The sequence below is a fragment of the Rhopalosiphum padi genome, chromosome 2 (assembly GCF_020882245.1).
Source record: "Rhopalosiphum padi isolate XX-2018 chromosome 2, ASM2088224v1, whole genome shotgun sequence".
NCBI lineage: Eukaryota > Metazoa > Arthropoda > Insecta > Hemiptera > Aphididae > Rhopalosiphum > Rhopalosiphum padi.
In genome coordinates, this window is record NC_083598.1 from 62141416 (window position 1) to 62163598 (window position 22183).

A 22183-nucleotide genomic window follows, 5' to 3' on the forward strand; every position below is an offset into this window, starting at 1 on the left:
ACTATCGTATGTGATAATGAATGACGACAACGACTTATATAAAAATAAATGCAAGCAGAGTGAAGTCGGACCGCGCCGGTGCACGCACTGTAAAAGTACAAACGCTTTTGATAACGATGACAACTACGACGACGACCAACAATATATACCACAGTAACAGTAAGTTCCGTCATCCGCTTTGCTTATCAGTTATCTGAGATTTTCGCGGACGATAATTAATGTTTTTATTTTAATAATAATAATAATAATAATAATATTGTACGCCGACGTCTGACGAAAAAATTTCCGAAATTTTCCTCCACTCGCGCACACACGCTAACGCGCACTACGGTATTATGTTTTCTACTCGTCCGGGCGGTTCGGTAGACGTTTACACCGATTCTGATACTGGCCCGGTACGGCAGCCGCGCACAGTTTTCGCTTCGAGCGCATTATTTTGACTATCGTGAAGTCGCCTTTACGTCGAGACACCAACGTCCAACAGTCTTCGCCGTTTCAGTATATCGTCATCGTTATTTTTGTTACCTATCTTTTTATTTATCACCGACCTCATCGTTTCGCGTCCGATAATGACGTCCGCGTGAGAAGACACCGGGTTGCGGAGGCGGACGATCATCGAAGGGTCGGTGACGGCCGAAACAGCATCAGAGTACGTTATTTTCCGTGACCACCCCGCATATGACTGCTCTGCCTACATATTATAGTACTCGTAGACTAATGTACCAAAATTACAAGACGTAAGACATGTAATAAATTGGCCAAACTCGTATTTACTACACCGTAGTTAACTCTCGACTGAAACAGATTTGATATTCTGTTAATTAAATTAAATATTAAATATCGTCTATAGAAATATTTTCATCATAGTTAAATCATCATTACGATGTATCTACTGACTGCTATTTGTGCAGTTATGTAACTGTTATAGCCTATAGGTCTACATCACTAATACATTGATCATTGATCTCGCTAAAACATATCTACAATTTCGTATTTGTATTGTGTGATAACTAGCCACCCCCTCCATCCAGTATCTATTTTTACATATTTTTATTTTGAATTAAGTATTCATTTCTTTTTATTTATCATTTGTGGACTGTGGTATCTTTATCACGAATTTTCATATAATTTTTTACCGTCTTACCATAGGCATTTTACTCCTCTAGATCTAGATTTAAATCCAAATATTTAAAAAAAAAAACTCAACGACAACGACAAAATCGATCTTTAGATATTTGTTCTTTATTATACTTCATAATATACACAAACTGCAATGATACGAAATTACGAAATACATTCATTTTTTACTATAAATTATGATAAACGGTTATCCAACGATGCATATAATATGATTTTAAGGTTGTATTATAATATATCCAAGGCTGGGCAAATAACGATATTTTTTACACGTTAAGTTAAGTTATTTTAAAAAGAATCAAGTTAAATTAAGTTAAAAGTAACTCATAGTTTTTTCGTTAACTTTAAAAAAAAAAGTAACTTAACTTAGTTTATAGTTAATTTGAAAAAAATATAACGAGTTAATTAACTTAATTTTAACTTTTAACTCGTTAATGCCCAATCTTATATATATATATATATATCCAATCTTCATTTGAATCAATTGTACTAGTCAGAAATCATTACCTAAGGCAAAAATTTCTTAATATTTCTAATGTTTAGTTGAGGCGAGGAGGCTAATAATGCCCTAACATCTACAAAAATTAATATAAATTCATAAGATTAAATTTTTTTGTTATTATTATTGTATTTTGACAGAAACAGTATTATTTAAAAAATTAATTAATCTAATAAATATTTGTTATTTAAATAAAGATTAATTTATTTAGGTAGGTTTATGTATCATATTTTTCATTAATGTATTCAAAATTTCGCAAAATAATTATTGTTCAATAATAAGGTATGCATAACCTAACCTATAGATCAATTATTCTTTTCAACAAAATAAATTATCTAATAATGCCTTCATTATCAATACTTTTTGACAACTGTTTTTCACTTTTGGGGAATAAGAATAGACACTTGAAACTATTATGCAGCGTTTAGTTGACGGCCATGTTAATAATTTAATACGTCTTGCCTCTTACTTATTATTTATCACTAGTTATCAAACCATCAATCATCAAAACTTAAAATAACTAATCAATAACGATTAAAAAAAAATGTATAACATATAACACAAAAACATTTCGAAGCTTAATATTATAATCGAGGTACTTAACCCCCCCACTTTTTCATCGATCATCACTACCCAATGTCTTAATAGTGTATAATATTTTCAAATTACGATTCTTATTGTAATTATCAAATACCAATATATGTTATATTAGCTATTGAGTTATGATGTTTGATTAGTGTGTCATACTAAAAATCGAGCAATGGAATGATTTTATATAGTGTCAAAATATGAATATTATAAAATTAATATTAATAAAAAAAAATTACAACTGAATTACTTAATTTATAAGCTTGTAAATATAAATACGTGCGTAATAGAATCATAATAATATTACCATTCACCACAAATTATGAAATATTGAATCTGTGAGATATCACCAATTGACAAGATTGGTAAATCCAATTTATTTCAGTCTTCAGAAATAATATAATAAGTACCACGAACACATAAATTTAGAAAGATAAGTTAGTACTTATAGGTGGTAATAATTATTTATGATTAAGTAAATATAATTTAGTATTCCGTTTAGACCATTCCTAAGAAAATTTATATAATTTTGTATTATCTGTAATATTGGAAAAAACTTTTACTATTTAGTTGATTATTGACTTCGCTTGTTTACCATTAAAGTATAATATGTATCGGCCAATAGCTTTAATGTGTTCCCTTAGTTCCCTACCACTAGTGAAGTATAAATATTATTATATCTTAAAAATACAAATAAAATATTTAACTCCAAATTCAATAATAATATCAAGTTTTTTTAACCGTAGGCTTTTTTTTTTTTTATAATTGTGGACAATTTACACAAAATCTACGGATCCATGCGGACAACTAAAATTTTACGAATTACTCAATTACCACACAAAAACACTTATGCTATTATAATGTTATTAAAACAATAAAACATCGCAACTAACCCCAAAGTATGAACAAATTTTGCCCCATTTAATCCCGTACATAAACCGATAAACGATTCTGAGAATCCTAAGCTAATCACGCTTAGCAATGTATTACTTGAAAATTATAGAAAATACAAAAACAAAATTAATATATTATAGGTAATATTGGTAATAGGTATTATTATCATTGATTATAAATTATACTGCTATAAAAATAACTAAACTAATACTATAATAGTATTTATAATCAGTAATATAATTCAATAGTATAATTATTATAATTAAAAAATGTGATAAAAATATAATGTTATTTATAGTTTTACGCAAATTTCTTTCAAAACTGCTAAATGTTGGCAACTTTTTTACTTATTATAATTTAATAAAAATAATTTGTACAATTTTGGTGACTGGTTTAATTGAATATGCTATAATTAATAAGACATTAAAATAGTTTTAAAATTGAAAAAAATCGATAAATAAGTGAAAAGTTTTAAAGATACCTCAACAAACATTCAGTAGGTCCCATTTTGTTTAAACAAAATAATTGCCCATAACTAAAAAAATTAAATAATTAGACCATTTCCCCTTTGGTCCCTTTTATAGGTTTTTTAATAAAAAATGTATAATATTTTATATTTTAATTATAAACATTTTTTAAGATTTAATTATAGTATCATAATATGATGCCCAACTAATCACTTCCCCGGGGACACGTTGTTTATAAATCATTTTATTTATTATAAACATCTTTGTAAGTGCTAAGAGGATAGTGGATACTAAGACACATCTCCTCCACGGCTCCACCTAAATTGTGCTTATCCGGCTTATGCTTAGCACCTTGCAAGAACATTTATATTATAGAAGTATAATAGTACCTACTAACTAACTTATTCTTCGTATACTCACCACTCGAAAATTTTGATATTATAATTGTATTGGTTACCTGCAACTTGCAAAGCTGTAAAGATATATTATTACATAGGTTATTTAACATACAATATACAAATGTCAAATACCGTTATACATAAGGATAATAAAGCAATATTTAAATTTTAAATTAAAACGCCAAATGAAAAAACACTATAATATTTAGTTTAATCATAGAATAAATTTAATTTATTTTGTGGTTTTAATACAACATGAAAAACGATGTTTTTTTGTATAAAATAGCCAATTACTATAAACAATTATCTTTCACCTCGAAAGAGAATACACTAAATCGACATTTGTATTGTTCGTACTTCGTATCCTAATGCTACATAACACAATTACCTAATGCTCCGTGTATAATAAATAATGATTAGATATAATAAAGTTAAAAGTTTGATTATTGTTGTACATTATAAAGGTGCCTATTGTGGATTCAAATTAATATTTGATCATACTACATACATAATAATATAATATGTTTTTATATTGCTATCTCTCGTTACAAATTACAATAAATATAATAGTCTAAGGCAAAACATTTTGTAAAATTTGATTATAGATTTAGTAATAAAATGTTTTAAAATTTATAATTCTAAAATTATTTTAAAAATACTGAAGTGTTTTTTTTAAATTTTGATTATAGGTCAATGAGATCTAATTTTAGACTGAAGGATAGTTTTTACTGTTTGGATTTTCGGAATTCCGTGTCGGTGATAAAGACAAATAATTTTCTTAATTTGGCTATTGTCAGCGTTATACACAAATTTCTACATTACTTGTATTATATTATAGAAGTGTGTGGCGTTATATTATGATCTTATTAGACCTTAGTCCATGGACTTTTTATAATTTATTTTCAAACACAATAATTTAAACAAATCACAGAAATTTTAAGATATTTAATACATTTTCACGTATAAATATGTAATGATGCCAGTGATAAAAAAAAAAAATTAACTTCTTTTTATAAAATACGTAAACTAATTATACTTTGATTTTTCAATCCGAATTTCTTCCAGTTGAAAGATTAATTATTTTGCTGAAACACATGTATTTTTCTTAGTTTTACGTTACTGAATTTAGTTATTGTTCTGATATAAGTAGTGAATAGTGATATGTATGAAATAAATCGAATAATTAAAACATTTAATTTCATGACAAAAAAAGTAATTTTCAAAAATATTATGCATGTTCGAAAATATTTTATTCTTGCTCTGGAAGGTGGTTCTCAGCTGGAATGAGTAATGACCAAACCATTGGGAGATTTAAGTTTTCAAAACAAACACGTATTTATTGGAATTTTTATTCAACACACTTTAAACTTTAAGACCACATTAATTATTTGACGTAGTTTATAAATATAATTAATAATTATTTTTTGATTAACATAGTACCTACTTAAATTATATTTTATATTTTGAAGTTTTGTATATTTATGGAAATAAATAATTAAAGGCATGATATTGCACTCTATATTATTCATGTTCACATAATTAATAATAATTATTATGTTATTATAATAACATACAAAACACAAAATGATGAAAAATAATTTTTATACGCTCAAAGCCTCAAAATGATACTGCATTTACAGATGAGTGATCATTAATTAAATTGGCTTACCAAACAATCGAAATACCTATACCTATACCTATCCCAATAAATAATAAATTATCGGAATAATAATAATTGACTTGCTGTCAGTGGTCGTAATTCGTAAATCGTAAAATAAAAATATTGTACAATTTAATATTTTCTAATGTACCTACTAATGTAATATAATTATAATAATTATTAATTACCTTGTATAGCTGTTCTACGAGATTTATCATTGGCGTGAATAATATAATTTACTTAGGTATAATAATACACTAATACGTCACGATAATATGATTGATGAATGATGATGCAATCAAAAAGTACGAAATAATAATTTATTTGTAAATCAATTTAGATATTGTTACTTTGCCCTATTCAAGATAATATTATATTTTTTATAAAAAAAAAAAAATAATTCTAAATGGTGAAACGATACGAGAAACATACTTACATGCAATATAACTTGTTGAAACAATACAATTATTTTTGACTAGTACAGAATAAGATTATAACTGGATATAATATTATTTAGTATAAATAATTTTTTGTGTAAGTAAATAAAAAGTAATAGATGTACTTTGCACAATTCTATAAATAAATTTAATTTTAATGTGTATGAGTTCAATATAATTATGTATATATTTAAGAAATATCTCTTTAAATGTATACTTTTAACTTTTATTTGATAAAGGGACATATAAATTATAATATTATTTCCCTAGTCTTTTAAATAAAAAGCAACTTCAGTATAACTGTATTCACTTAAATTTAGTTAGCTAAATCATATTACTGTAGTGAAACCTAAAAAGATTATATAGTTTATAATTTATATTAATTAAGATAGTATTCTATCAATTTTAATACCCTAATATGTATTAATTATAAGTTTTATGTTATATAATATAATAGAGAAATATTCTATGTATGTTATTTAGTTATTTAAGTAAATTTTTTTTTTATTTACATAGGTTCAAAAGGCCATCATTAAAGTGATCAAAATCATGGATTATATTGCTGCTATCGACGTAGGTACAACTAATTTGAAATGTCAAATTTTTTCACCAGATTTTCGTGTTATGGGATCTTCTATTCAAAAAGTATGTATTAGTAAATTATGTTTTATATTTATGATGTAGAATTTTGAATTTGTATTGTATAGATTGCTAAATTTTAAATAATATAAAATATATTCATATTTTTTTATAGGTAGAAATTAAAATTAAAATCAAAAATATTTTTATTATTTACAAACTTATATTAAGTATGTTATGTGTACTATATTGAAATATTTTTCAGGTTTGGTATAAATATAATACTGTATAATATATTTAAATATTACTTAACAATAATTTATTTATAGAGTTCAAATGTTCTGTATTTACCTATTATTTATTTATTCATATACAGGGAAATTGTGGAAGTTCAACCCTCCCCCAATACAAAAATATTAAAAAATATATTGACAATTTATTTATTTCTTATAAATTATTACGTATATATTCATAATTTACTTTACAATATTAATTTATGATGAATGTTAAAAATGTTTAAGTTTTTTCTGTAATGTGCACAATTAATATTATGGATTTTAATTTTTTACAGATTAATATGTTAAAACCTTTTCAAGGATGGGAAGAAATTAGTCCAAATGAACTACAAAATGGTGTAAAACAAGTCTTACAAAATGCATTAAAAGGTATTATTAGTTATAATGTTAATATGTTATAACTATAAACATTTCATTTTTAGTAACAGCTTAATTGCTATTTAATATTATACTTTTTTAATTAAATATTTTATAGTGTCATCACTATTAATATTCATTGTACAATAACTAAATACTTATTTTAGGGTAGTATTAATCCATTATGTAAATATGTTGATTTAAAGAATTACAGAAACAAAGTATGTAATACAGTTCATTTTTTACTCCTCAGTAACATAAATAGTTTAACAAGATAACTAAATCAATTTTTCATACAACTAATTAATTTGAAATCTTTTTCCTTTGTTTAAAGTCGATTATAATAGCAGTTACAAAAATATTTTATTGATAATAAACAATAAACTTAAAGTCTAGTATAGGTATAATGGTACAAAAATATAAATTTAAAATAATTAAATATATGTATATATAAAAATAATAATATTTAGTTTAATCTATGGATTATTTTACAGATGCAGATCTCAAGTCCAATAATATAAAAAGCTTAGGTTTGTCTACACAACGAAATACATTCATAACTTGGAATAAAAACACTGGTGAACATTATCATAATTTTATTACGTGGGGAGATTCGCGTTCAAATATAATAGTAAAAGAGTTAAATAAATCAATAACTTTCAAAGTAAGTATTATCTACATATTAAATGTTAAAATTAAACATAAATTTAAGTTAAAAAAAAAAAAAATGAAAAGTAAACTATAATTATTAATCCAATTGATATTTTAATCATTTTTAGATAGTCAAATATATTTCAAAAATATTATATTTAATATTTGCATCAAAACAACTTAAAGTTGCAAAATCGTTTACATTTTCAAACATACAAGTATTATAATTTAATATGTTATTGTATTTTTAATGTACATTATACATTGAATAATCTAAGGTTATTGTTTATAGATTTTGCCTAAACTTTTATGGTTGTTACAAAATAATCGAAAATTCAGACAAGATATGAAAAATAATGAAGTACAATTTGGCACATTAGATACTTGGTTATTATATCAAGCCAGCAATGGTAAACTACACGTGACTGATGTATCTTGCGCTAGCGCTACTGGATTATTTAACTTGTTCACAATGTCTTGGATGCCTAATCTTATGTTTCAATATTTTGGAATCACAAATACTATACTTCCAAGTATTTGTGATACAAATTTATTAAAGTATTTAATAGATAACAATATAACTTGCAAAATCTCCAATATTACAATTGCATGTTCGGTGAGTTAACCTCTCTGTTCATTCATTAAACCGTCCAATTATAAATTGATATTTCTTAATTTTTAATAAGATTCATGTTATAATAATATAGCTTGCTGACCAATCAGCATCACTGTATGGAACAGGTTCTTTCTCAAAATATACAGCCAAAGTTACAATGGGGACAGGAATGTTTCTAGATATAAATTGTGGTCCATTACCGGAAGTATGTTTAGGTCAGATAGAACATATATTTTTATTATGATTATTATTACAATAAGTTTTTAATATTTTTAATATGTTTTATGTCAACTTAAAAACCAATTGTCTGGAAATGTGTAAAAATCAATTAGCATTTATTTTGAATATTTAACATTTAACTAATTTTATACACATTTTTAATAATAGGATATTTTCCATTGGTGGGTTGGACATTTAATGAAGATATTTGTTTTTCATTGGAAGCAGTTGATTACAATAGTGGATCATTAATTCAACTAGCAAAATCCATTGGTAAAATGTGTATTCGTGAAGTTGATTATAATATGAGTAAAATAAAATTCTATTCTTCATATTAAATATAGGTGGTTTCAATAATACAAAAGAATTAAATATGTTGAAACAAGGAAATGAATTATCAACTAATAGTTTATTATTTGTATTACCTGAATCTGAGGTAGTTTAATGGTTCTGTGATTTAACACAAAAATATTGTAATTATTTAATAAAAATTATTTTTCAGCCATCCAAATCAATAAGAAGAGATTACAGTTTTATTGGTGTTACAACATGTACTACAAAATCGGATATGGCAATATCTATTTTGGAATCTTTTGCATTTAGAATTAAAAAAATACTAGATAATTATCACAATGAAATGCCACAAATGAAATTGAATACTTTATGGTAATATTTCTTTAAAGGGAAGGGAAGGAAAAGGAGTTATATAAAATATATATATACTTATAATTAATATAATCAATATTCAATATTACTTATAATATCAGTTAATTTTGTAATTTATTTAAAATTGTAACATTGTTATATAGGGTTGATGGTGGTGTGTCTCGAAATGATTACATTTGCCAAACAATTGCTAATGTGACATCAACTACAGTTGTAAGAATGAAAAATAGTAACAGAACTGAAGTATCTTGTTTAGGTGCAGCTTTTATGGCTGGACTATCTTCAGGTATGTGCTGAAGTGGATTTATTTTGGCTTTGTAAATATTCTTAAAAATGTATTTATATCCAAGTATAAACCTAAATATTTTTTTTATTATTAGGTGTGTGGAAAAATAAAAGAGAGTTGGAGAATTTCAGAAACAGAACAGATCAAAAATTTGTTCCAGATAATAATAATTACTTTGCAAATGAATATAAATATATAAGATGGTTATATAACCAAAAATGTTTGTATTAAAAATACTAATTTTTTTTATTTTTTCTATTAAAACAAAACAAAAAATGATATACAATCTCAAAAATAAAACTATTATATACATAAAAATATGATGACAAAAGCTTACTTCCCTACATAAGCTAAAATACCCAACTATAATCTTGATTTTGAATCTTCAAATATAGTCTTATTTTGAAATAGTTTGTTGATTTCCTTTTGATTATATCCCATACTTTCAAGTATTTCCCTTGTATTCTGTCCACAAACTGCAATCGGTTTAGTTGAACTTGAAACACCAGGAGTGGCACTAAGTTTTGGTGCAGGAACGGGCAGCACAGTATTATCTTTCCTTATAAATGAATTTCTACTTGCATTATGAGGATGCTGATCAACTTCGTCTAGCTCTAACACAGGAGTAACACAAGCATCTTTTGATTCAAAAATCTAAAATCAATGCGATTTTTTTTTTAATTGTTTTAAATTTTTCAATAAATTCACTAAAAATAATTTACTTACATTGCACCATTCTTCTCTTGTTTTCTCTTTAAATTTTTTTGAAATAATTTCTCTATTACTTTCAAAATTATCCATCTGTTCAATTTCATCAATGTTCAATCCTAGTCCTTCGATGAACACTTTATAAAATTCTGGTTCTATTGCACCGACAGCCATCCATTTACCATCTTTGGTTTCGTATGTATCATAGAAGTGCATTCCTCCATCCAGTCTGATTAAAATTGAAGAAATACAATACTGATCATAATAATACAATCATAAAATTGATTTCAAATAGTTTACGAACAAATTCTGTCCTTTCGGTTTTCCCCAAATCATTGAATCTTGTGTACACATCAACCAACTTCCAACATACGAAATGCCTTCAGTTATGTTGGCGTCGACCACTTGACCTTTTCCACTTTTGTATCTTTCTATGACTGCCATTAAAATTCCCATTACACATACCATACTACCACCCGCAAATTCAGAAAAATTTATAGGAGGAACAGGTTTTGTATTTTTTGAACCATACAATGATAACAACCCTTTAAATTTTAAAAATTAAAAGAAACATGTTATAAAAAAATTAATGAAGTGCATTTATCATTAGGTATTAATCACTTATTAAAACAACCTGATATGGCTAAATAATTTATATCGTGACCAGCTCTCTGTGCATATTTTCCTTGTGAACCATATCCATTCAATCGAGCATATATTAAACGTGGATTTTTGGCCATCATTACATCGGGGCCTAATCCCAGTTTTTCCATAATACCTTATTTAATGTAATGTTTTAAAATGAATTGTTAAATGGCATTACTATAGATGTGTAATGTGTATCCAAGACTAATTAGCTGTTCTTACCAGGTCTATACGGTTCAAGTAAGATGTCAGCATTAGTGATTAATTTCTGTGTAATCTCAACACCTTCTGGATGTTTTAAATTTATACATATAGACTTTTTACCACCATCTAAAAAGCCTGTAAGTTGCATAATAACATTTCTCTATAAAACAAACAAAAATAGTTTAAGTACCTACCTAATATCAAAATAATTTCTTCTTGGGATAATAAAATAACATTGCTATTGTGTACTCACTTTTTGGATAATGGTCACATTAGCTCCAAAATCTGATAATATAGATCCAACAAAAGGTACTGGTGCCAATCCAGAAAATTCTAAGACGTTTAATCCTTTTAACGGCATATTGGTTTAATAACACAATAGTCTTAACAAATTACTAAAATATAATAATAGTGAAACCTCTATACTCTGTTAAAAAATAGTATGTTATAAATATATACTTTACAATTGTATGACGTGATTTCTTTGCTTTTATGGTTATATAAACAATATGTAAATGAATTATTCATTGGTGACCCCGGATCAAGAAAAAATGTCAGAATATAGTTTTTATTTGTTCAAGTACCTATCTTTAAATAAAAAATACAAGATGTCATTTATTTAGCTGTGAAAATATTATAATTATTAATTAATAATTTATATCATGTATAATAGCAATCAATAAGTATTTGAATAAACCTAATGAATGAACTAGATGGTCAAATAATTACACAACTACTGTGAAAATATATATTTGCATAAAAAAATGAACTATTATAATTAAAAAAAAAAAAAATGTTGGCTAATAAACTAAGTGTAAAAAGTCTATAAAAAATAAAATAAAGATATTTTATGTTAAATGTTATACTGAAATAAAAACAACCAGGATTTATGAATTTAATAAATTAAGATATTTTATGGGGAGGGGGGCCCCATATTGACCTATAAACTGTATAATGTAGTTTATTATAGCATTGATTATAAATACTATTTATAATCAATGGTTATAGGTGTAGGTATAACAAAGTAAGTTATGTGTCTATGGAGTATGAACATTAGTAATCGTAGGAATAATATTAAAAACTAAAAACGCACTGAACATTAAACTTGATAGTTGTAAGTGACGTAGGTAAATTGATACACTCATACAATACCTATTGAATACTGTCAACAAATCAATAGCCGATGGATAACCAACTTATAATATAGTAGCAGACATGATTTAAGTCTTAAGATAAGTATAATAATAAAATAACATTACGATTTAAGACATGATTTACCACAGACTTCTATAGTATTAGAAAGTCTTTTTAATTGATGACTAATATAGGTAGATACATCTTAAATCATGATAGCAGATAACTTATCCGAATGTCGTAGGTAACCATGAATTAAAATAGTACTATTAGCTTAGATCACGACTATAGCCGTGGACACAGATTAATCCGTGGCCGTGGATCATATTGTATATGAAAAATATGATTTAAGACTATTATGAAAAAAAACTCAGAACCATAATTTAAGATATATGCTGAGAACTCAATAAAATTAAAATATTCTATTACAAACAAAATTGATAGATCATAGATAAGCTTGTTCCGACGGACAACATGACAAAATACCTGTAAGAGCTGTGAATAGAATTGTTCTGATTGGCTTATTTTTATGGCGGCAAGTTCAAAGCTATAAAATCAAATAATTAAAAAACTGAAAAAACTTAAACTTTGACATCAAAAACTGATTATTAATTATTATCTATTTTTTTATCGATCGAATAACTAATTTTATTGCCACAGAATAAATATATTCTGTGTTATTGCTACGTGCTCTGAAATCCGAAATCTCATAAGTCATAACAAATATAAATAATAATATCACGACTTCTGCACAGCTCCATTCAACGGTTGAACGGTTGCTTATACGTGGTCCGCTTCATTATTGTATCTCAGACTATTATATAGAGTAAATTAAATTATACGGCATTCGTATATCGTATTTTGTACCTACAAAATTAATTTATACAATTATAATTTATAAATTTATGATACTAGTAAATTATACCATTGGGTAATAATTACCACGTTTTAAGATATAGTCATACAGGTTAGCTATAGCAGTATAGCCTATAATTTTTTATTCGTATATCGTATACTTAATATCTAAATAACTGCATTGATGGCTGCTCTGCGCTGCGATAAGAATGCATAACGGTTTTAGTAAGTCTTTTCACCACGTCTATTCATTTTACTGCGTTAGTATAAGGGTTAATTTTTTATGGACGTGCACTATACGACCTCAATGACGTGCAGAACTTTTTCCACGTGTGGGACAAAATTAATTTTCCACCCACCTATCACCTTCCCCGTCAAAAAATATACATTTTATTAAAAAACAAATTGTAATTCTATTTTTTTTTGTCTTGTACCTATACAATATCTCTAATTATACACCTAGTTAACTAAATAATTAATTTTTAATCATCCTATACTAAAAAATACCGACCACCAACGTCCAACCTACCCCCATTTTCAAGTGGGGTCTAGCATGGCGCCCGTAGCGAGGGGGCGGGCAAGCCGGGACTTATACCCCCCTGGCTTTTCCAAAATATTTTTTATATTTAATGTTTTAAGATAAATCACTATTTACTATATATAATAAATTGAAAGTGGTTATATGAATAATAGGTAACCTATTATAAGTTAACTATACCTATACGGCTATACTTATGTATTTCTATATACTTATGAGTTGTAATATACCTAATCAAATATATATACGGCTATACGAGTATAATAAAAAGGTAGTTGTTTTAAAATAGTAAAATTATAATATTTCTTCTTAAATCCTAACATTGCCCCCCACTAGAATAATATCTGCGGGCACCTATAAGGCTTAGGTCCCATTATAGTGACATATCTATAAACCACTGTACGACCTTATATAGTACTATACTACTATAACTATACTATAGTAGCCGTTTGTTGTAAACATTTATTGTAAGCAGTAAAGCAGCTGTACACTATGATTATATATGATATGCCCAACCCTGTGTACATATATTATTTATAATACTATAATAGAGTATAGGCTATATAATTGTATTCAAAATTTAAAATTTCAATTCCAACTACGACTATTAATAAATCTATGCAAAATTTCATTATGATAGCTAATGGTATAAGATATTATTTGATTATTAGTTCATTTTGTCTAAATTTGAATTTTTAAACCTTAGCTATGCGAAATGCACAATTTTTTAAATGTTCATGATTTTGACATTTGTAAAAATTTGTACTTCAAATGAGTACATAAGTAAATTTTAGTAATTTTACCAATATATTAAATAGGTAGGTAATAAATATACAATTGTATCAAAGTTTCAAGAATTTTGATCTGCCGAATAATTTTCAGCTTTTATTTTTCAGATTATTCTCAGCTCAAATTATAAAAAAAAAATTATAAACATGTACAATGTATATTGGGTAATAATTTATTTTTCATATTAAGGTCAGACTGAAAGAATTCGGTTTTCGCATCACTTTTAAAATCATATCATGAGCCATCCCTAAATACTAACTGGTAATATGTCGAATAAAAACACAACATCACAGCCATGGTAAACACACGTGGTTTATAAAGCGAAGGCTTATCACTTTCAAATTTTAAATTACTAACATCAATATTATACAATAATAGGTAGTATTATAATACACATTTATTATTATATCGTCTATGATACATTGATACACCGTACTACATCGTCTACATCACACGTGTTATTCCAATAATCTATGATAATACATTATATTTTATATTTTAGTGAATTAATCAACTTATTACTTTTTAATTATACCTAGACACCTGGTACATACAATTTTTTATTGTTACAATGACTTTAAATTTTATAACAGAAACCGGTTAGTAAGAATATAATATCATTATGTTTTTGTAAATACATTGTAAATCAAATTTACTGAACGCTAATTGTTTTTAACTTAGATTCGTCAGATTCGAGTTCTGAAAACGGAGAAACTTCTGGTAATTCAAGTTTTAATGAAGAAGACAGTTTGGATGAAGATGAAGTTATTGACATCAATGAACAACCAGTGTTCGATAGCTCTAAAGAAATAAATTATAAAACTAAATACAAACAAACTTTTGAAGAAGTCATCAGTTCAGATGATGTTTATATTTTGAATTTGGATGTACACAAAAAGTAAAACTTTATGACTATATATATATATATTTATGTGTGTGTTTAAATTAAAATATAAGATCTTATATCTGATCATGTATCTGAATTTTGTATTTTATAGTGGACAATCACTAAGAGTAGCAACAGCGCTCTCCAATTTTACTTGTAATATCTTTGATATTGATGCTGGATCAAAATCTACTAGAGCATGCTTGGAGCATGAAAAAAAAATTGTTGATGTCAAGTAAAATTATAATTGTCACTTATTTGTTTATTTATGACCAATGCTCAACTGATTTACTTTCTTTTTTTTAGATTTGGTTCAAGTAGTACTCAATTATCTTCCATTGTTTACACAGGATCTGAAGATGGAACTATAAAACTTTGGGACTTACGTTTAAAAGAAAAATGTGTTTCAGTTTTCAAAGGTTAGGTACTGAAAAATAATTATTAGAGTATATTTATAATATATTTATTCATTTTAGATGATACTGATGCTGAACTGAAACCATTGTCATGTTTTGATGTATCTTGTGATGGAAGATTCTTAGTTGCTGGAACAGAAGTGTTTAAAGACGATGCTTTCTTATTATTTTGGGATATTCGGACTACTAACCTACTTGGTGGTTATTGGGATACTCATCAAGAAGATATTACACAGGTGAATATACTGTGTATGTAGGTATATGCTCTATGCAGTAACATGTTAAGGGGTGGAATAAAAAGACAGTTTTCTCAAGTATGATTTATTGAAACCAATACAAAGTGTTGTAGTTTTCTAATTTACAATATTTTTTAGGAAGACTTATTGGGTTATGAAAAATATGCATAATATTATGTTTTTGGCATTGTGCCAGGAGCTTTAGCAATTTTATCGATTCTAATAATATATTATATATTCACAATTATATTACCCATCTTAACATTATTGTTCCAACATATTATTTACTTTGATTTTAAAAAGGTTATAATGCGTGGACCTATATATTTTAATTTTTGAATAAACATTTTTTACATGTAGACATATTGATGATTGCACGACAAAAGGGGACAAGCTCGATATATCAAAGTTTTCAGGAGAGCAAAAGAATGTCGCTTGGACCCGTGTTTTAGAATTTACATATTATAACAGTAAATTCGGTAACTCATTATAAAATGATCACACTATGATAATAACAAAAATGTCACTTATCCCCTTTTGTCATGCAACCATATATTATATGGTACACACTGATATCTTTAATGTTTTGTCGTATTACAACTATATGTTCATTGCATTTTATACTTCCAGTTTAAAATACTGTATGTGTATGTTGCCTAGTATTTGATGTAATTCTTAGTACACTCATCTCACCAAGCACTATTGAACAAAATTAGTGATGCAAAATTTTTTTTAAAATATTTTATTTAGCAGTTCATATTTTTTTGATTTTAACATCAAATGAATAAAATTAAGTTGTTTTCAGAATAGATTCTTGGGAAATTTTATTTTTGATTAATGATTAGTAAAAATTTGTATAGAATGACATTTTAATATTATATTTGTTAAGAGGACGCTACGCTAATATGACGTATGTGCCATCTCTCTGAAGACGTGAGAACTGTTAATATTACAAGTTAAAAATTCTCATGACCAGCTTAAAAAAAAAATATCAATAAAAGTCAATACTTAAGCATAAATAATGTTCTTACCTTAGATTTAGTGGTAGGTTTATTCACTTTAATATTAAAGCTAACAACATACAATATTGTGGACCTACTGAATGAAAATTTGCTGTTTGATGTTTATAAGACAGAGATGACACTTGTTAGTGTAGTATTCACTTAACATAAAATTATATGTATAACATATGAGTGCAGTATTATACTAATAACATCCTATTTAACTTCAAACATTTTATTATTTTTAGGTGAAATTTCATCCTACTGAAGACAAAACTGTAATTAGTGGATCTACTGATGGTATTATAAACTTATTTGATGTTACTCAAACCACTGAGCAAGATGCTCTACAATTAAGTTTTAATACAAACTCGTCTATTGTGAGTCAAATGATTAATTAATATTTCTATATCTATATCATTTTATATTATTGAGTGTCTAGTAAGATTGAAAATATTCTACAAGTTGGTACAACTGAAACACAACATTCTTTATAAATGTTCAACAATATTAGACTATATTATTCATATAGTTTAATTATTTTATTCATAAATATATGTGTATATTTTTTAAAGGCAAATTTAAGATGGTTTAAAAATAAAAATGATGATTCAATCATATCTTGTGTTACACATACAGAAGATGTACAATTGTGGCATACTACTGATTCTTCTCCGTATAGTATTATTCCCAGAGATACAATTAGTAGTTCAATGAATGTAAGTTTACAACTTTTCTTCTAATTTAAAATTTTAATCGATGTATAATTTATTACTTTTAGGTAAAACCTGATTTATTTAGTCAAATAATCAATTGTCACCAAACAAATGAAAATGGAAATATTATGTTGCTAGTTGGAAATGATAACAGCAAAGGGTAAAAAAATATAATTGTATTATACATAATTATTAACTGTTACTTAATTTAACTTTTTTATTTATAGAGAACACTTGCAATCACTTGATATAATAAATGATGGTCCTGAATTGTCACCTAGAAGTTTATTCAAAAATAATAAACAAATTGTTAGATGCAGTTGGTATGATTATAATGTAAGTTAAAATATCCGCAAGCATAAAATATTATATATTAAATATTTCAATATTTGATAGCAAGAAATTTAAAGTTGATACTTAGAATCTAAATTATTCTGATTAAGTTATTATTATTATTCCATTTTTAAATTTTCAATTAATCAATATGTCATATAAAATCCAATTACTAGTGACTCACTGATTGCTATATCTCAAAAACTACTCAATGTACGCACTTGGAATTTGAAATAGTGGTTCCTTTAGATACTTCACTTTGCAATAAGAAAGGATTTTAAAAAAGTTTTGTGTTTAAATGAATTTATTTATATTTATTTACCGCCAATACGTATTGTGCGGTGCGACATGGTGGCCCACGGTTTTTAGCTACCTACAACCTATCCTTTTTATCTTTCAATTATGTGTTTGATACTGGTGTAAAGATATGAGTTGTTCCGAGAAGTTTATCGATAAACATAATCTCACCCCTCCCCCTATAATTTTTGAATATACAGTGATGAGTGGGTCTGGTTTATTTTTTTTCTGCCTCTAGAAAATTTTCAATTGCCATGCCAATTCTGTCAAGTATTTTCTTGTTAACTTTTTTATAAAAACAAATCCTTTTATGATGGTGTATAATATAAAAATGAGCAGTTTTCTTTAGATTTAATTTAAATTTAATTCATAAATATTATACACTTGCTACTTTTATGGTAAATTGCATGAACAATAACTAAACATTTAGTGAATCAATAGCGAGCTAATGATTCCTTGAACATAATTGAGTGGCCCATGAATCAATTTTGTTGAACCATTAAATTAATTAATTTTACATGCAACCTGGCATAAGTATAATTAATCTTAAACAAACTTTGACAAAGATATTTTATTAATTTGTGAGAACTGTTAATGAACATGATACACAGACGTTTTCATAAAAAGTTTAGTATATTTGTTAGCAATTTTTATTCATAATATTTATTTAAAAATTGTATTAGTTCTACTAATATAAATATTTTTTTTCATTTCAGTATGGTATATTGCTTACTGGTGGTGAAGCTGGTATACTAAATGTATGGGTTCCAAGTGATGATGAAAATAATTCAATTGATAATACTGGTAAATGTACATTAAAAGAGTTGCCAAAAGTAAGCCTGAAAAATCATTCTTCTAAACCATATTAGTTTGGTTTAAGGCATTTTTAATTTTAGATTATCAAAAAATATGTCTTCTGTATTAAAATAAACAGTATGAACTATAAAATATTTTTAAATTTATTTATTACCTATCATCTTAAAATTACTAATATTAGTATGATTTAATTTGCATAATAAAAATAAACTAAAATTTGAAAACCTTTTAGAAAACAGCTTGTCTAAATAATAAATATATTTAGCCATGGAAAATAGTAAAATATGCTATAATATTGAATTCTTTTTCAAATACTTTTTTATTTTTTTTTCATTTATTGATAATATATTGATTATTATTTATTCAACATTATGACGTTCATTCTTTATTATAATTGTGGCTAAATAAAACTTTTTAAATATTTACTTTTGACCAAAATAATTTAATTTAAAATATTAATAACATTTCAACAATGTTTTATAAGTTTACTTAAAATCTAAAATTAGTGACTCATGAAACATAACTTATAGACGAGCAATAAATTTATCATTTATTTATGTAAAATCATAGACAACTAGCTAGGTCCAGAGAAATTATTTTATTCATATACACCTTCTTTAACTTAAATGTCTTAAATAGATAAAAAAAAAAAGACAGGAAAGTTGAATTCAATAATAAATCATTGCAAATGAAAAACGATGATTCTGAGCAAATCAGTCTTTTAGCCTATATTATTAAGTATATTTTATTATATATTTATATTGGTACTAAAGTAATTTATTTGACTAGTAGTATTACAGTAAGTTGAATAGAAAATTACCTAAAATATTGTATTTATTATAATAATATTAAGTTTTGAATGTTAAATTCAAACCTTTAAAAAATATTTATAGAAAATGATAATATAAATATTTGGTGAAAATTTCAAGTACCTATTTACTGTTATTCGTTTATGTGTTACACCAAATGAATACAATTGATTTTGACGTATTACTGCTTTTTGCATAAAAATTCTGTTATAATTTTTTGATAATTATTTTTATTTTTCCAGTTATTTTGAAAAATACTGGACATTTTTAATTTACTTATTTAGCTCTTAAAGTACAAATTGATTCAATTTGCTACAAAAAATTAACATATTTTGTAAAATGAATACATGTTATATACATTGTTCTGCACAGAATCTATCTAAAATACTAAAATATTGGTAAAGAATAAAGATACTTATTTTATATTTTTGAAAAAAAAGAATACTTGGTTTACGATGTAGACAAAACGTGTTATATTGATTATTATTTATTAACAATTGTAATTTTTAATACACATAATACATAAAATACTTTCAAAATCTGTTATTTTCACGGTGTTTTTTTTGGTCATGTGATTAACTGAATATTTATAATTACGAAAATACGAACTATGGTAAGTAGCAAGTACTAAGTTATAATAATTATATTTTTAGCATAGCATATTATGCATAGACAGATGGACATAATAGATATTATGTTTATTTGTGTATATCTATGATAGTATGTCATATACTTATATGTTAGTAGTGGACTAGTCACTAGTGGACAGTATTCTGTCTTCTGTGGTAGTACCTATGACATCTTATTAGACATGGGCCCATTGTGGTGTCCTTATACAGATTTAGCCACTATACATCGTACATCCATACAGGAGCTATGGAAGCTGGAATGGGATTCCCTACCAAAGTCGTCCTATGCTTTTGGTTATAGGTCAATATTTAAACATCCCTAATCAACCATGGTTTTAATCCCTAAAGATGAGCCGCGCAGCCATAACTAAATTCAACAGATTACGCACGGATCACAGCCTACTACCACACCATTCGTTTAAATTGGGACTCAACGTCTCAACAGTAGTACGTACTACGTATTGTCCCCTACCCAACTGTGGTGGAGAATACTGTGACTTCCAACATCTAGTCATAAATTGTCCATCCCTCTCTATCCAAAGATCTCAGCTAAAGACTCTCTTTTAGTCTTTTCCACCTCTGGTATTAATTTTTCCCTTATTGACGCTCTCTTAACTGACAATGTTAATATAATTAATCATACACTAAATTTTATTCTGCAATCAGGCCTATGATTTAAGAGTGTGAGTTTTACCAATTTATATTTATTTCAAATTCATGTGCATAATTGTCGAGATATTTTAATTTAATGTTAAAATCTCATTAATAATAAAAAATAAAAAGTATTCATTAATAAAAGAGTTTACCTAAATTTCGCCATTTCGGTCATTTCGGATTTCCCTAATTGATATAGTCGATATAGATAAATTTAGAATAAGTATGCTACTTATTAGTTATTTTTATTATACATTTTATAGCATAATACTTGATAATATTTATTATATAATATTATAATAATATACCTTTCACCGAATACTATACATAATAGTCCGTAATACCTATTAATATAATGTATAGAGTATAGATCTATAAATAATTGTATTTATTAGAAAATTTAGAATCACCAACATTCATCAATTTTAGGTGGCAGCATGTATTATGTAATACGATATTGAAAATAGTAAATGGTTTTGGGAACTATTAGGCTTTCTTATTAAGAGGGCGCCATATCCACATGTGTTGTCTCTGTCTTGTCTCTGTAAATCATAACAAATTTTCATTCAGCAGAATACATTTTGTGATGTTAACTTTAATATTACTAATTAGTAAATTTACCTATTAATAAATTTAAAAGTAAGAATATTAGACAATGACTTATGATTTTATCGATATTATCATTATGTCTAGATAATATTCTTACCTTTAAATTTGGTAATAGGTAAATTTACTCCAATATTAAAGCTAACATCACAAAATGTAAT

General features: G+C 25.9%; 3 protein-coding genes across 9 annotated transcripts; 2 read left to right on the forward strand and 1 right to left on the reverse strand.

Moving 5' to 3' along the window:
• The first annotated feature begins 59 nt into the window (after positions 1-59).
• Positions 60-10070, forward strand: LOC132919606 (putative glycerol kinase 5). Of its 3 annotated transcripts, none has more exons than XM_060981326.1 (12): positions 60-159; positions 6597-6725; positions 7231-7324; positions 7807-7976; positions 8092-8181; positions 8256-8579; positions 8671-8794; positions 8967-9071; positions 9143-9234; positions 9301-9464; positions 9608-9750; positions 9845-10070. In XM_060981326.1, the coding sequence occupies exons 2-12, from the start codon at positions 6630-6632 to the stop codon at positions 9979-9981; spliced, it is 1539 nt and encodes a 512-aa protein (XP_060837309.1). In that variant the 5' UTR covers positions 60-159; positions 6597-6629; the 3' UTR covers positions 9982-10070. The 3 variants fall into 3 exon arrangements, with proteins under 3 accessions (XP_060837309.1, XP_060837308.1, XP_060837307.1); XM_060981325.1 differs by lacking the exon at positions 60-159 and adding an exon at positions 166-737; XM_060981324.1 differs by lacking the exon at positions 60-159 and adding an exon at positions 166-649.
• LOC132919608 (alpha-methylacyl-CoA racemase) lies at positions 9970-12864 on the reverse strand. Of its 5 annotated transcripts, none has more exons than XM_060981331.1 (8): positions 12460-12864; positions 11767-11895; positions 11561-11702; positions 11326-11467; positions 11093-11236; positions 10763-11003; positions 10477-10687; positions 9970-10404 (listed from the first exon to the last, which is right to left on the reverse strand). In XM_060981331.1, the coding sequence occupies exons 3-8, from the start codon at positions 11666-11668 to the stop codon at positions 10114-10116; spliced, it is 1137 nt and encodes a 378-aa protein (XP_060837314.1). In that variant the 5' UTR covers positions 11669-11702; positions 11767-11895; positions 12460-12864; the 3' UTR covers positions 9970-10113. The 5 variants fall into 5 exon arrangements, with proteins under 5 accessions (XP_060837314.1, XP_060837316.1, XP_060837312.1 ...); XM_060981333.1 differs by having other exon boundaries at positions 11772-11895; positions 12586-12863; XM_060981329.1 differs by having other exon boundaries at positions 11772-11895; positions 12460-12863.
• A 2025-nt stretch (positions 12865-14889) lies between these two features.
• On the forward strand, positions 14890-19456 carry LOC132919607 (WD repeat-containing protein 89). The gene is made up of 10 exons (XM_060981327.1): positions 14890-15222; positions 15305-15521; positions 15622-15744; positions 15816-15928; positions 15986-16161; positions 17411-17542; positions 17738-17881; positions 17944-18038; positions 18106-18214; positions 19225-19456. Exons 1-10 carry the CDS (start codon positions 15195-15197, stop codon positions 19375-19377), a joined length of 1290 nt encoding a protein of 429 aa, XP_060837310.1. The 5' UTR covers positions 14890-15194; the 3' UTR covers positions 19378-19456.
• Positions 19457-22183: the final 2727 nt, after the last annotated feature.